General features: G+C 40.4%; 1 protein-coding gene across 1 annotated transcript in view; it reads left to right on the top strand.

The window, feature by feature from the left end:
• LOC126253699 (dedicator of cytokinesis protein 1) overlaps positions 1–14,209 on the top strand; it is a 443,179-nt gene that overhangs the window by 266,205 nt on the left and 162,765 nt on the right. Inside the window, exon 22 of the mRNA XM_049955225.1 lies at positions 5,897–6,025. Within this exon, the coding sequence (XP_049811182.1) occupies positions 5,897–6,025 (129 nt within the window). The remainder of the gene's footprint in view (positions 1–5,896; positions 6,026–14,209) is intronic.

The raw sequence follows: 14,209 nt of genomic DNA, 5'->3' as shown, positions 1-14,209 counted from the left end.
GGTATTGAATAGGATTGGGGAGAAGAGAAATTTGTGGCACAACTTGACTAGAAGAAGGGATCGGTTGGTAGGACATGTTTTGAGGCATCAAGGGATCACAAATTTAGCATTGGAGGGCAGCGTGGAGGGTAAAAATCGTAGAGGGAGACCAAGAGATCAATACACTAAGCAGATTCAGATGGATGTAGGTAGCAGTAGGTACTAGGAGATGAAGAAGCTTGCACAGGATAGAGTAGCATGGAGAGCTGCATCAAACCAGTCTCAGGACTGAAGACCACAACAACAACAATCGTCATCCAAAAACTGTAACACATCATAATAATCCATGAAGCAATCTGAGCATTCCATCATAATACCCTTATTTCACAATTGCCTAAGAGCATCATGAAAATAGTACCTTAATATCCATCTCTACAATAGAAAATTTTATGTCTGTGTGCGCGCATGAGTGCGCCAGTGTGCTATTTGTCTGTGTCCTACACCTCATGCTGCAGTCCTTGCCTATCCTGATAACTGGCAATGTTGGCGTGAGTGGTACACGAGGCTGCTATTTGTGCTTATGACTGTCCCTAGTAGAAAATATATATCCTCTCTGACACTTTTTGAAGTAATACTTTTTGTGTATGCTTTGTGTCATCCATAACGAACACTGGAGTGGCTAAATAATCGCACCATACCTAAACTAACCTGAAAATCAACATTAAATGTTCCATGTGCATCCCCAACTGCACAATACAGGCAGACATGACAGAATGATGCTGTTGCAATATTATGAGGAGGAAAGTTGCTACTCACCATGTAGGGGAGATGGTGTACAGATACAACTGCAGTCTCAGGCAACTGAAACAACACTGCGAGCAGCAACACCAGTGCACGATGGGAGTGGTGACTGGGTGGGGGTAAGGAGGAAGCTGGGGTGGGGAGGGTGAGGGATAGTATGGTGGGGGTGACGGACAGTGAAGGGCTGCAGGTTAGATGGAGGGTCGGGGCAGAGGTTGGAAGGGGGAACAGGGAGAGGCAGAAAAGAAGATAAAGAAAAAGACTAGGTGTGGTGGTGGAATGACGGCTGTGTAGTGCTGGAATGGGAAGAGGGAAGGGGCTGGATGGGTGAGGTAAGTGACTAACGAAGTTTGAGGCCAGGAGGGTTACAGGAATATAGGCTGTATTGCAGGGAAAGTTCGCACCTGTGCAATTCAGAAAAGCTGTCGTTGGTGAGAAGGATCCATATGGCACAGGCCATGCAGCAATCATTGAAATGAAGGATGTCATGTGTGGCAGGGTGTTCAACAGGATGGCCCACTTGTTTCTTGGCCATGATTTGTCGGTGGCCATTCATGTGGACAGACAGCTTGTCGGTTGTCATACCTACTTAGAATGCAGCACCATGGTTGCAGCTTAACTTGTAGACCACATGACTGGTTTCACAGGTAGCCCTGCCTTTGGTGGGATAGGTGATGTCAGTGACTGGACTTTAGTAGCTGGTGTTGGGAGTATGTGTGGGACAGGTCTTGCATCTAGGTTTATTACAGGAATATGAGATGTGTGGCAAGGGATTGGAAGCAGGGGCTGTGTAAGGATGGACAAGTATATTGCGAGGGTTCGGTGGATGGCAGAATACCACTTTGGGAGGGATGGAAAGGAGAGTGGGCAGGACATTTCTAATTTCAGGCCACGACAAGAGGTAATTGAAACTCTGGCGGAGAATGTAATTCAGTTGTTCCAGTCCTGGGTGGTACTGAGGGGAATGCTCCTCTGTGGCCAGATGGTGGTACTTTTGGAGGTGGTGAGGGACTGGAAAGATAAGGCACAGGAGATTTGTTTTTGTACAAGGTTGGGAGGATAGTTATGGTCAAGGTTGGGAGGATAGTTATGGTCAAGGTTGGGAGGATAGTTAGGCTTCTGTGAGAGCCTCAGTATATTTCGAGAGGGACTGCTCGTCACTGCAGATGCGATGACCACAGGTAGCTATGCTGTATGGAAGGGACTTCTTGGTATGGAACGGGTGGCAGCTGTCAAAGCGAAGGTATTGCTGGTGGTTAGTAGGTTTGATATGGACAGAGATACTGATGTAGCCATCTTTGAGGAGGAGGTCAACAACTAGGAAGGTGGCTTGTTGGGTTGAGTAGGGCCAGGTAAAGCAAATAGGACAGAAGTTGTTGAGGTTCTGGAGGAATGTGGATAGGGTGTCTTCACCTTCAATCCAGATAGCAAAGATGTCGTCAATGAATCTGAACCAGGTGATGGGTTAGGAGTCTGGGTGTTTACGAGGGCTTCCTCTAGATGGACCATGAATAAGTTGGCATAGGATGGTGCCATGTGGGTGCCCATAGCTGTACACCAGATTTGTTTGTAGGTAATACCGAATTCCAATCCAGGTGCACAACCTGCCCAATTCAGCCATCTTGCATTTCCTATTCCAGTCCTGTCTCCGGCTTACCCTAACCCATCAGAGGCAGTGCCACCTGTGACAGCAGCCATGTCACATGTCAGATCTGCTGCAATCAGGGCACAGCTTTTTATATTGTTATGACTAGTAACTAACTGTCCATCAGGATGAATAGCCACAGCCAGACAATGGCCTAGAGCAAAGTAGACGACCCTGTGGCACAACAATCAGTTGAACATAACATGCTTGATTTCAGTGGCTGCTTCACAGCCTGGGCCACCTGGATACTCCCGTCTACTAGTAGCTTTTCTGAACTGCACAAATGGAAGTTGTCCTTACGACACAGTCTCCACACCCAAAATCATCCCGGATGTAACCTATGGTAACCTACTGTCCCCACACCCTCCACCCAACAGTTCCACCCCCTCTGTCTTATCATCTCTCTATTCATGTCCCTGACTTTACCTTTCTGTGCTCCTCTCCTTTTCCACTTCCATTTCCTCCTCCCCATTTCCCCATGTCTGTGTTTCCTTTTCTGAAGAATTGTTTGGCCAAAAGCTAAAAGTGTTAATTCTTTTTGTTGTGCCTGTCTGCAAGTCAACATGTCATCTTTATGGTGAGTAGCAATGTATTCTTTTCCATATATTGCTAAAACCAAATCTCGTGTCTTTGACTGTGTCACTTTCACTCTAGCATAATGTTTTCTTTTTTGTGATTCAGCTTGTTTCTTTTACAATGGCACTTCTTTCTTGCACAAAAATATATTTAAAGTCTAGAAATTTAAATAATTCCTTTATAAGATTGGCTGGTTTTATGTCAAATAGTATTTCATGTGGTGAAAAACCCATGGATGAGTGTTGCAAACTGGTCACTGAATCTTCAAAATTGATTATGCACTTAATCCAAGATGGTGTTTGTGACTACAGTAAGTTCTGCACACCCTACCAATTTCTCTCGTGCATCTCAATGCAGGATTACTCGATAGGTGGTAAGCAATCATTAAAATGTGTTTTATTGCTGACCTTGCAATAAATGATTGATTTTGAACCAAACTTGGACCATTATCTGACATTACTGTTTCCAGTGTTCCTCGATGTGTGGAACACCCCCATTCTATTTTCAAAATCAGCAATGTTCTAGTAAGATATAGTTTGATAAATTTTGAAAACATGTCTACCGTGACAAATATAAAATAGTATCCCCAAAATTTAAATTATGTGCATTCTAATAAAGCAACAGCAATTAAACAACCCTTTTGATTAAGAAAAGACAGTAACACCAATAATGTCGTACAAACTGTCCATAACTGTTTTTCGCCGATAGTATCATTTTCTTCTTGATTTGGATTCAGCTACCGTTGGACCACATAGAATAACTGTTTACAGTTCATTATTTCTGTTGGTGTTCTTTTTCTTTTTTCTCAATACTACACATTCTTTAACTATGTTGTCTTTTCGGTGGTTCAGTAAGGCTTTTCTGTATTTTTTATCTTTAAAATCTTGAAGATGTGTTGATTCTTTTTGTGAATTTTTTTTTTCTAATTTGAATGTATACATTTGATATATCAATTCATTCTTGGTATCTTTGAGTGTCAGGTATCCATTTATTTTTGGTCGTTCTCTTGCTGAAATACAACAGTTTTTTGTTTAAGCTGTGTCCAGCTCCCCCCACCCCCACCCCCTTTTTTTTTTTTTTTTGACATGCACAAAGAAAATGTGGCCCCTCTCTTCCAGAGTAAGTCATAGACTAATGTATTGGGATATTTATGTAGTGTTTCCGTTGCTTCGTAATACAGGGTGACCATTTCCACGTGTTTTGAGTCCTACAATTATTCGAAGGTATTTTCCATCTCTCTACAGTCATTCTACCTTCTCTGTCCTGAATGCATGGTCCAAATAGTAACATTTTAGTATGGTCAGGTTTGGAAGCTTGTGCTTAGTTCTGTTCTGAATTTTGATAAATGACCAACTACTGCTAAATGTCATCCAAGATGAATATAATATTAGTACTTTTGTGACAATACAGAGTCCGCCAGAAAAATGTTTACTCTCTTTGTCAGGCTCTATCGAGATATCGATATTGTCATTCAATTTGAGTTAAGAGTGTGTTTTAGTATGGTCTTTGGCTCAACAGATGTTAGTACTTTCATCTCGGTATTGAGAAAACAAGATGGCTGGAGCACACTTGACATTCGAGCAACAAAAATGTGTTGTGAAGTGGTTTTTCAAGTTTGATAATGCCATTGGAAGTGCAACATCAATGGAAGCACGAGTTTGAAACAGAACTGCCAACCCACTTGACAATTAAACGCATCATTGACGAGGGTGAATTGCATGGAACGATTTGTGATATTCACAAAGGAAGATCAGGAAGACAGCATACAGCTACAAGTCCTGCTTCGTCGGCTCTCGTGTTAATTCTCCACAGAAGTCTGCTGTGCAATGTGCACGTAAAGTGGTGGTTAGCAGTAAAAGTGTGTGAAGAATTCTGAAAGCTGCGAAGTGGAAAGTTTACATTTCACGATTACTGCATGCAATTAATGATGATTACGATCCTGATCGCCAAATGCAATTTTGCGAATGGTATCAGCAAATGGTAACTGATGATGAACAACTTGTGATGAACATAGTGTGGAGTGACGAGGCACAATGTAAACTTAATGGAACTGTGAATCGGCGTCACAGTGTGTACTGGACACCTGTAAATCCACATGTTTATGTGGATAAAGCGATCAATCTACCAGGGGTTCATGTGGGGTGCGGACTATCATCTAGGCGCTTAGGAGGACCCTTTTTCTCTGATTTCACTGGAGAAGTGTATCTGGAAATGTTACGCACATCAATTTTGCCAGGTATACATCCACTTTATGGAGCTGATGAATAGGTCTTCTACCAACAGGATGGGGCACCACCACACTACCACCTAGCCGTACAAGCTTTGTCGGATGACAATTTTCCGGGGCATTGGACTGGACAAAGAGGGCCCATTGAGTTCTCTCCACAGTCACCAGATCTAACACCTATGGACTTTTACTTGTGGGGAACTGTGAAAGATAATGTCTATCGACGTAAACTGTGCACGCTTTAGGAACTTCACCAGGAGATTACAGCGACATGTGTAGTGGTTTCCACTGTAACCTTGACTGATGTAGTTGCGGTAACCACTCATCTTTCTGTTATGTGTATAGCTGCCAATGGTGAACATTTTGAACATTTAAAGTAACCGTGTGCTAAACTGAAGGTTGAACAACATGTGTGAGCAATTAAAAAATAAAAAAAAAATAAAAATGATGTGTCCGCACCGTGGACTTTTGTTACCTCAGTGTATTGATCGACAGTTATTGCCCATTACATGTGTGTTGGAAGAAGATTTTTGCTGTTTATTTCTAGTTGTATCTACTTTGCTCCAAAATATTAGCGTGTAGAGTTTTGTAAAATTGTTTATTCTATTTATTTCTTATACAATGGTTAGTCAATCTTTTCTGATGATTTGTCTGGTCTATAACTGCAGTTCGAAGATGAAATGATTGCCAAGTTGGACATTCTTGTGGAGGGTGGCCTGGGTGATGAGCACTACAAGGAACTGTTCTATGAAATTATGATGGAATTATGTAAAAATCATTCAACAATGCATGATCAGGTAACACACTTTTATTTCTGACTTTATTATTGTTGCATGCATATCTCATTCACACATACATGTAAGTATTTGTATGATTGTTTACAAACTTAGATTAAGTCACTGTAACTTGTGTATAGCCATGTCATATGTATTCTTTACTCTGAGTAACTGAAAAAAAAAATGAAATAAACTATCAGATATTAGTGGAATTGGTTGATTCTACAGGATGTGGAGTGGGATGGGGGAGCCTTGGAAGGGAGGTGGTGAAATAATGGAGTTAAAATTCATTGGACTCAGGATATATTCCTCATATATGGAATACAGAAAGCACTTAACCAGGGAGTGGAGCAAATGACGGACTGAAATCCTAGGAGTTTGCTCAACAATAATAAAGGAATAGGAGCTGGGAGAGGTGGTGGTTCACATTCGAGTGGCAGGTGACTGGTCCTGGGTGAGCAGGGCCAGAGGTGGACAGCTGAAGCCATCCACTCTGGCTGAAGTATGAGAGAGCAAAGCAGCTGCACCCTCCCCTCAGAGACTCTCCAGTGACCACATACGTGGTTCACTTCCCATGTTCCCCATCAGTTAACATTTTTGCATCGTACTGGGAGAGTACTTAAAAGATTGAAGGAAAATGAAATTTGAAATACAATTTTTCAAGAAATCCAAAATATACCCAGACTGACTTGCTTTCCTGTGCGACCTTCCCCCTTCTGTAAGGAGTGGTGCTAACAGTATTTACAAAACAGCGCCAGACATTCCATTGGAAGACAGGTTGTCTGGATAGGGGACCTACAGACTATGGGAGGCTCTGTTGCAATTGACTTTCTGTAGTGTTGCAAAGAAGCACTTATTGCTAAGGGTTATAAAAATGTAGTCGATCTCAATTCTTGGCACAGCTATAAAATGGAATAACCTTCCACTATATGTTAATAGCAAAAGTGTAGCAGTTGGTTATCAATCTAGTAGGTGTTCACAATAAAAATAGCAACTAATAATGATTGTCCTCAGAGGTATTGGTAAAAGAAAAGTCTCAATTCGCTGATATGTATTTAACACACATTATCTACATTAATGAAATTGCTGTCTGCTCCACACAGTTATCTTGCTAGGAGAAAATAAAAGGAGTTTGTTATTCACCATGTACTAATTTTTCTGTGAGGTAGGACACTTCATTCTTTAATTAAAGTCACAGCATCTAGATTCACTACTAGAGCACAAAATATATGTATCCCAGAGCAAGCATGGGCAACCGTTGGTGACCCATGAACCTCATCTATGTACTTACTTAAGCTTGAGTACTGCCTTGTCATGTGACACGACAACAGCTGAACTATCACATAAAGTCTAGATTGTAATGTCCATGATGATAATGCTAAAGGGGTAACACACTGATATGAATGGCATTCCTTTCTTGACATGCAGTGCCAGCAAATTGTGCCTCAAAACACGTTTTCAAGTGTACATTCACTTCCATTTTCAGATGTTTACATTTATTTATGCATTATGTACATTGTTTGTTCACTTACGATGTTTTATTATGGCTGCCTTAAAAACTTTAATTTCAAAATTGTGCAGCGTCATTAGCAAAGAAAGCGATGTTCATGATATTTAAATCAATGTATGAGGGCTATTCAGAAAGTAGGGAATGTTTACATCTGACATTGCTAGGCGCGTGCCGATCGCCTATATTTTTGTATGTGCATGCTTGGCAACTCAGTCGACATCCATCCGTGAGAGCAGGAACGTCTCTGTGCATCTTGTTTTTTCCATATTCGAATTTGAAATGTGTGCTGCAATCGAAAATCCTGCCAGTTGTGAAGTGTGGTCTGTGGTACGGTTTTTGTTGGCAAAAAACCTAAAACCTACAGAAATTTATCATGAACGGTGCGAAGTGTATGGAAACAATATAATGAGTGAATGTTCCATACGGAAATGGTGCAATCGGTTTAAAAATGACCGAACCAACGTTCATGATGAAGAGAAGAGTTGACACCCGAGCATTGTGACTGACGATCTTGTCGCTGAAGTTGTTGAAATGATTCGTGAAAACCGTCGCTTCACAATAACGGAGCTTTCATTTTCTTTTCCACAAGTTTCTCAGACTTTGTTGTATGAAATTGTCACTCCAAAGCTAGGCCGCCACAAATTTTTTGCACAATGGGTGGCCAAAATGCTTACAAAGCGCCATAAAGAACAGCGAATGGGGACAGTGTTGACATTTGTGGAGGCCTACCACAAAAATGGTGATTCATTACTGAATTGAATCGTAACCGGTGATGAGACTTTGGTGAAACACATCAATTGCGAGACAAAATTTTAGTCCATGGAGTGGGGGCACACAAGGTCCCAACAGAAACCAAGAAAATTTTTGCTAACCTTGTCAGCAAGGAAGTTGATGGCAACAGTGTTTTGGGATAGGCAAGATGTGTTTCTTATTGATTTTCTCGAACGTGGAGCAACCATAAAATCTGCTCGGTACTGTCAAACTTTGCACAGCCTTGGAAGAGCAGTTCAAAATGCCGAGGAAAGCTGACATCCAAAATTTTGGTTTTTGCACGACAGTGCCCGACCTCACACAGCAAACTGCGCTAAAGAACTCCTTAATTTATTCAAATGGAAATTTTCCCTCATCTGCCCTACAGCCCCGATCTTGCACCAAGTTACTTCCACTTGTTTCCCAAGATGAAGAACTGGCTTGCACCGCAGCACTTTGATGATGACACGGAACTCCAGGTGAGTGTGACTCACTGGTTGAAGTCTCAGGTGGCAGAATTTTACGACGAAGGTCTTTCAAAGCTTGTCCACCGCTATGATAAGTACCCCTGTGTGTTGGGTGACTATGTGGAAAAGTGGTATGTCAGTCGCTCTTTCAGATGTATATAATAAATTGTATTTCTTATACTTAGTTTTTTTTAAATTTTATTTTATTTTTTAAATGCCAAAACATTCCCTACTTTCTGAATAGCGCTCATAAAATTCTGAAGATGGGATACCAGGCATCTTGAAACATCATCACAGAATAATAAATGCCTATAAAGGCAACTGATTGCAGCTAATTTATAATAAATTCTATCAGTTGCAACAATACAGTATATCCACACCTGACAAGAACTACTTACTAATGGTAATACAGGAAATAATAGTAAAACAAAATACGGCACTGAGATAGGTGATCCCATTCAACAAGAAATTAAGAGTAATTCAGTGATTTTTGACCACATGCAGGCCTTTCGAGAGTTTGAAATTTAATTTGTTAATATCCACAAACATTATTTGCAAGTGTTTTGTAAATAGTTGTCGAAAAATACTTTTTACTGACTGCATAAGCGTTGGTAGTTTCTTTAACACTAAATAAATTAAACCTATATATTAAAAAAAAAAAAAAAAAAGTTTGAAAGTCTAAATCACATGATCTTATCATATGTTCACTGTATTATATCAAAGCCAAACTGGGAAAATGCAAATAACAGAATGGCAAATTGTCAAATGGTTAATACTCACCCCTACATGCTCAATACGCTTTGGTAACACCGAGAATATTTCGGTTGGCATCAGTACCATTAGTTAGTATTTCTACTGATGACAATACACTAATACTCATCCTCAGATGGTCATTGTATTGATGTATTAACAATAATATTCAACATGTGATGGCCCCTTAACTTATGTGTGACATTTCTTTCATAGCAAATGGTAGGCACAAATTGTATGTTGTTAGAACTATATGAAATGCCCGAAACTCCTCAAACCTATTACAGCAGAGCTCAATAAAACTTTTAACAGACTGTATGGCCAGTAAAAAGCAGTAGTCGTGTAGCAAGCTGAGCATTGGTGGAAATATCTGAAAAAGTGTCCCGGGCAGAGAGTAGTGTGGAGCACCTTGCTCTCTTGCCAATTTCTTCTGCAGGCTGGATTGAAACTAGTCATGGGCCAGATCCTACCTGCAGGTGACCAGTTGCCCACCTGTCCCCTAGAGCTTCACTAAACAAAGGTCTAATACCAATATTCCGCTAAATTAACAAACATGAAGATAAGAGTGATCTGACGCCATGTTAATCACAAAATACTACATCACTTGGTAGGTGAGAGGACTCAATTCCTAATGACAGAGCCTCAGGAATGGGACCAGTTGAGTGTGGTAAGAAGGGAAGCATGGTGAATCAGTAAATATGGCTGGGGAGATCACACAGTGAACTGGTGCTGTCAGAAGGGTTTAGCTTGAACTATCCTCCTTTGACGGAAGGAGAAATGAATAATAGCATTGGTAACACAGCGGGAGGCCAAGAAGTAGACAGGTGAGAGCAAAGTTAAGCTGGGTAGCTGCCAACAGCAATTTCCCATATTGACAGAGCGGACAGTTGTGGTGTGCCCACCTCACCAGCATGAAACAACTGTGCCACCAAAAATGTTCAGACTAGTTCTGGCTCACCATAGGAAAGAGCTGCAGCGATGTTGGACATTTGATGTTTTACCGGATTCCTAATATTCAAGGTACGCTCGTGAAAGGGTTGCACGGGAAAATCCTCACTTCATCACTACCTCGGAGATGCTTTGTCCCACGCTTATGCGATGACTATAACACCACATTCAAACTCATTTAAATCTTGATAACGTGCCATTGTAACAGCAGTAAGCTAATAACTGCTCTGGACACTTGTTGTCTCATATAGGCATTGTCAACCGCACTGCTGTATTCTGCCTGTTTACATATCTCTATATTTGAATACAAATGCCTATACCAGTTTCTTTGGCACTTCAGTATATGTCAGTTCTCATCACACATGTCTTCCATCCCACTTTGCAGTTCAAAGGTGTGGATAGCTGTTTTATCAGAATAATTTAATGCCTAAATGTCAATATAATTAAGCGGCAAGGCTATTTTGCTTATGATGTATGCCACATTTTTTTCAAACATTCGATCAGTGTTACCTGATTCTATTAAGCGAAATCCCAGTTCAGTGACCTTAAGTAATCGGTAATCTGCGTACTGGGCTAAATTTGAAGACGTCGACAATGTATACTATGTCAGTCGTAAAACCAGATCCGCACTTAATGGATTCAAAGAAAACATGGTGATGTCTTCGTAATGTTTTGAAAGAATAGAGTGTTGTCAAGTTCTGCTTGTAACATTTTAGTCAAAAATTGAATGTATTATACTATCTAAGATATTGGACACTAGCGAACACAAATGGGACAGTGGCTAAGTGCATGAGGCAGTCTGTTTAAGAAATACAGGTAGCCTACTAAATAAATCTGAACTGGCTGTTTAGATTATTCCTCTTAATAATATCAGTAAGTTGTAACATGATTGTTGGTATACACTGGACACTGTTTATAAACCTGGAGTGTAACGGTCTGATTTTTGTAGCATGATGTGTTCCACTCCATGAACGGTATGTCACCCAACTGGTGTGTGTGCACCAACTTTTATCTTAAAAATGTCTTGTGGTCACCATTCTTCAAATAATTCACTGTAGTGGACCTGCCGTGCAGTGCCAACAGACCGTGACATGTCCTCTTGACAGTGGACTCTAACCTTTTGCAGGGGTGATGTTGAAGGAGAACACGGATCTACTCAAACTGCTAAAATGACATGATCACTTTTATGATAACTCTTTTGTATTATAAGAGCAATGTTTCCACTGTAGAACTTCATTTAAATTGTGGATGAAACAGATTTCTTTTAATTCGTAGCTCAGAAAAGGTCACAACATGCATTGATTTACTGGTTTCACATTAAAGACTAACAGTTCTCATGCATAATCACCAATCGTTGTGTGTTGACATTATTGCCTGTGCCCTTTGCTCTATGACTTCCAAGGCACCACTAAGCCACAATGCCAAAGCATAAGTGGGCCTCCCCAGCAGGTGGAGATGCTCACTTACTGTGGTGCCTTCTCAGTGTTCTGAGCTGAGATCTTTTACACCCATCTGCACATATGGCAAACAGAGCATGCACAGTGGGATGTTCCACACTTAACAACTACCTAAACAATCTTTCTGGTTTCCATGAACATCTTTCATTGGCTCAAGTGGTTAGAAGTGGAATATGTTATTCTGCAGAATCGACATGTTACCAGTACACCACAAACTTCTTTCAGTGAAAATTACCATTTAGTATTTCAGGGGGAAATAACAAGCTAAGATACTGTTATTAACATTAGCAGATACTTTCTTTTCAGGATAAATTCTTAATTTTAGTATGATTATCAGAGAAAAAGAGATGAGAGAGGGAGAAAAGAGAATGGGGCAGGGGGACATGAAGTATTATATTATACGAAACTACTTGGCTTGTTATGTAGATTTAAGTGTAGGAGCAGGAAAACTAATTTCAAACGTTTGATTAACCGCCTCATCTCGCAGCTTTAAATTTTGAGGAGACAATGATTTGCAATTTTAAATTATGGTATAACATCCATACAGCATCATATCACTATTCTTTATTGGAAACCAGTTTGTTATACAATTAACCATCTTGTAGAATGTGCATATACAACAATAAAGAAAATAATTAACTAAAAGTCGAATAATTCAATTACAGAACATTTTTCCTAATTATTGTCTTTTTTAATTGTATATGGAGATAGCTGTGGATGGCCTGTTGTATGAGTGTCATAATCATAATTCTTTATTGAAACTGCTATTTTCATACAGTTGTAAGAACATGACAATGTTTTGCTTGTTGTATAGGAGGAAAGTTACTCTCACACAAAAATAAAAAATTGAAAAAAACACAAAGGAGTGAAGGAAAAAAGAAAAAAATGAATATTGTAAGCAGTATTGCATTGTTTTGCTGACCACAAAAGAGTACCATATTATGCAATTAATCTAGTGTCAGGAATCCAAATTAACAATTGATATCAAAAGTGTTCTGTGGACTTTGCACTTTGTTTATAGGAAGAATATGCCCACAGTTATTCTAGAGTTTGCCAAAAATTAGAAAAAAAAAAAATGAAACAGTTGGATAATTCTGCTGCAGATTTGTAGTTGGATGATAAAAGGTGGCTGCGTCAACAGTAGAACATAATATTCTATATTAATACTTTTGTATAGTCTTAAAATATTTTATGTCTCATCATTTGCATGGATGTTGGTATTTCTGTAACTGTTACATAAACAAACACACTTTGTGTAAAGTGGAATACGAACTATAACTGTGTCACTTATTCTGTATCCCAAATGAAGTTTTCACTATGAGGCAGTGTGTATGCTGTGACGTAACTGCCTGATACAGAAAAACTGTGTGTCATTGTGTGAGTCAAATGCAGTGGTTGCAGTTTGAGGCCAGGTGCCGTGGTGCCACACAGTTTTAATAGGTTGGAAAGTTTCATAGCTAATATGTTTATCTTAGGTAGTATTAACAATAACTGAAATTCTTGGATAGAGCAATATATAAAATAAGGGAAAAGCAATCTCTCACTGACAGTGATAAATACATGGAGCACAGTAACACACAACAGAACAGCATCCACACAAGCTTTCAAGCACTAGCTCTTTATCCAACAATTGTACTCACATTGACACACCAAACCAGACAGGCACCCAAACACACACTCAAATGACCACTGCAAGACTAATTATAGACTTGATTATTGAAAGCAGTTGCCTGAACTGACTAGGTGGGGAGGAGTAGGGAAGGACACAAGGAGGGGGTGGCAAGAAAGAGGCAGGTCTATGGACAGATGACTTCACAGCTACACAACAAGACAAAAAATGTACAGCGGATGCAACAAATATAAATGTAGGGAGAGGGGAGAAACTGTAGGGAAAAATGAGGGGGGGGGAGAGTGAAAGGTGAAGGGGAAGATGAGGGAGAATGGGAGGGAGAGGAAAGGGAGAAGGGTTGAAGAGGATTGAGGGAGGGAGGGGGGGGGGGGGAGAGAGAGAGAGAGAGAGAGAGAGAGAGAGAGAGAGAGAGAGAGAGAGAGAGAATACCCACATTGGCGGCAGAGGGGGGGGGGGGGGGCAGTGAAGGTGGGAGAAGGCAGTGTATGATCTGGATGGAGCAGGAGTGTTACGGACAGAAGAGTGAAGGGAAAAGGCAAAGTGAGACAGTGGGAGCAGATTATCAGAGGTTTAGACCAGGGGACTTGCAAGAGAGCAGGATTTGTTGGACAGAAAAGTCACAAGTTTGTAGTTCAGAGAAACTTGTGCTGGAAGCAAGTATCCAGATGGCATGTGTAGTGAAGCAACTGTTGA

Source organism: Schistocerca nitens, chromosome 4, assembly GCF_023898315.1.
Source record: "Schistocerca nitens isolate TAMUIC-IGC-003100 chromosome 4, iqSchNite1.1, whole genome shotgun sequence".
In the NCBI taxonomy this organism is placed as follows: Eukaryota; Metazoa; Arthropoda; class Insecta; order Orthoptera; family Acrididae; genus Schistocerca; species Schistocerca nitens.
This window is presented reverse-complemented; position numbering and strand designations above follow the sequence as displayed.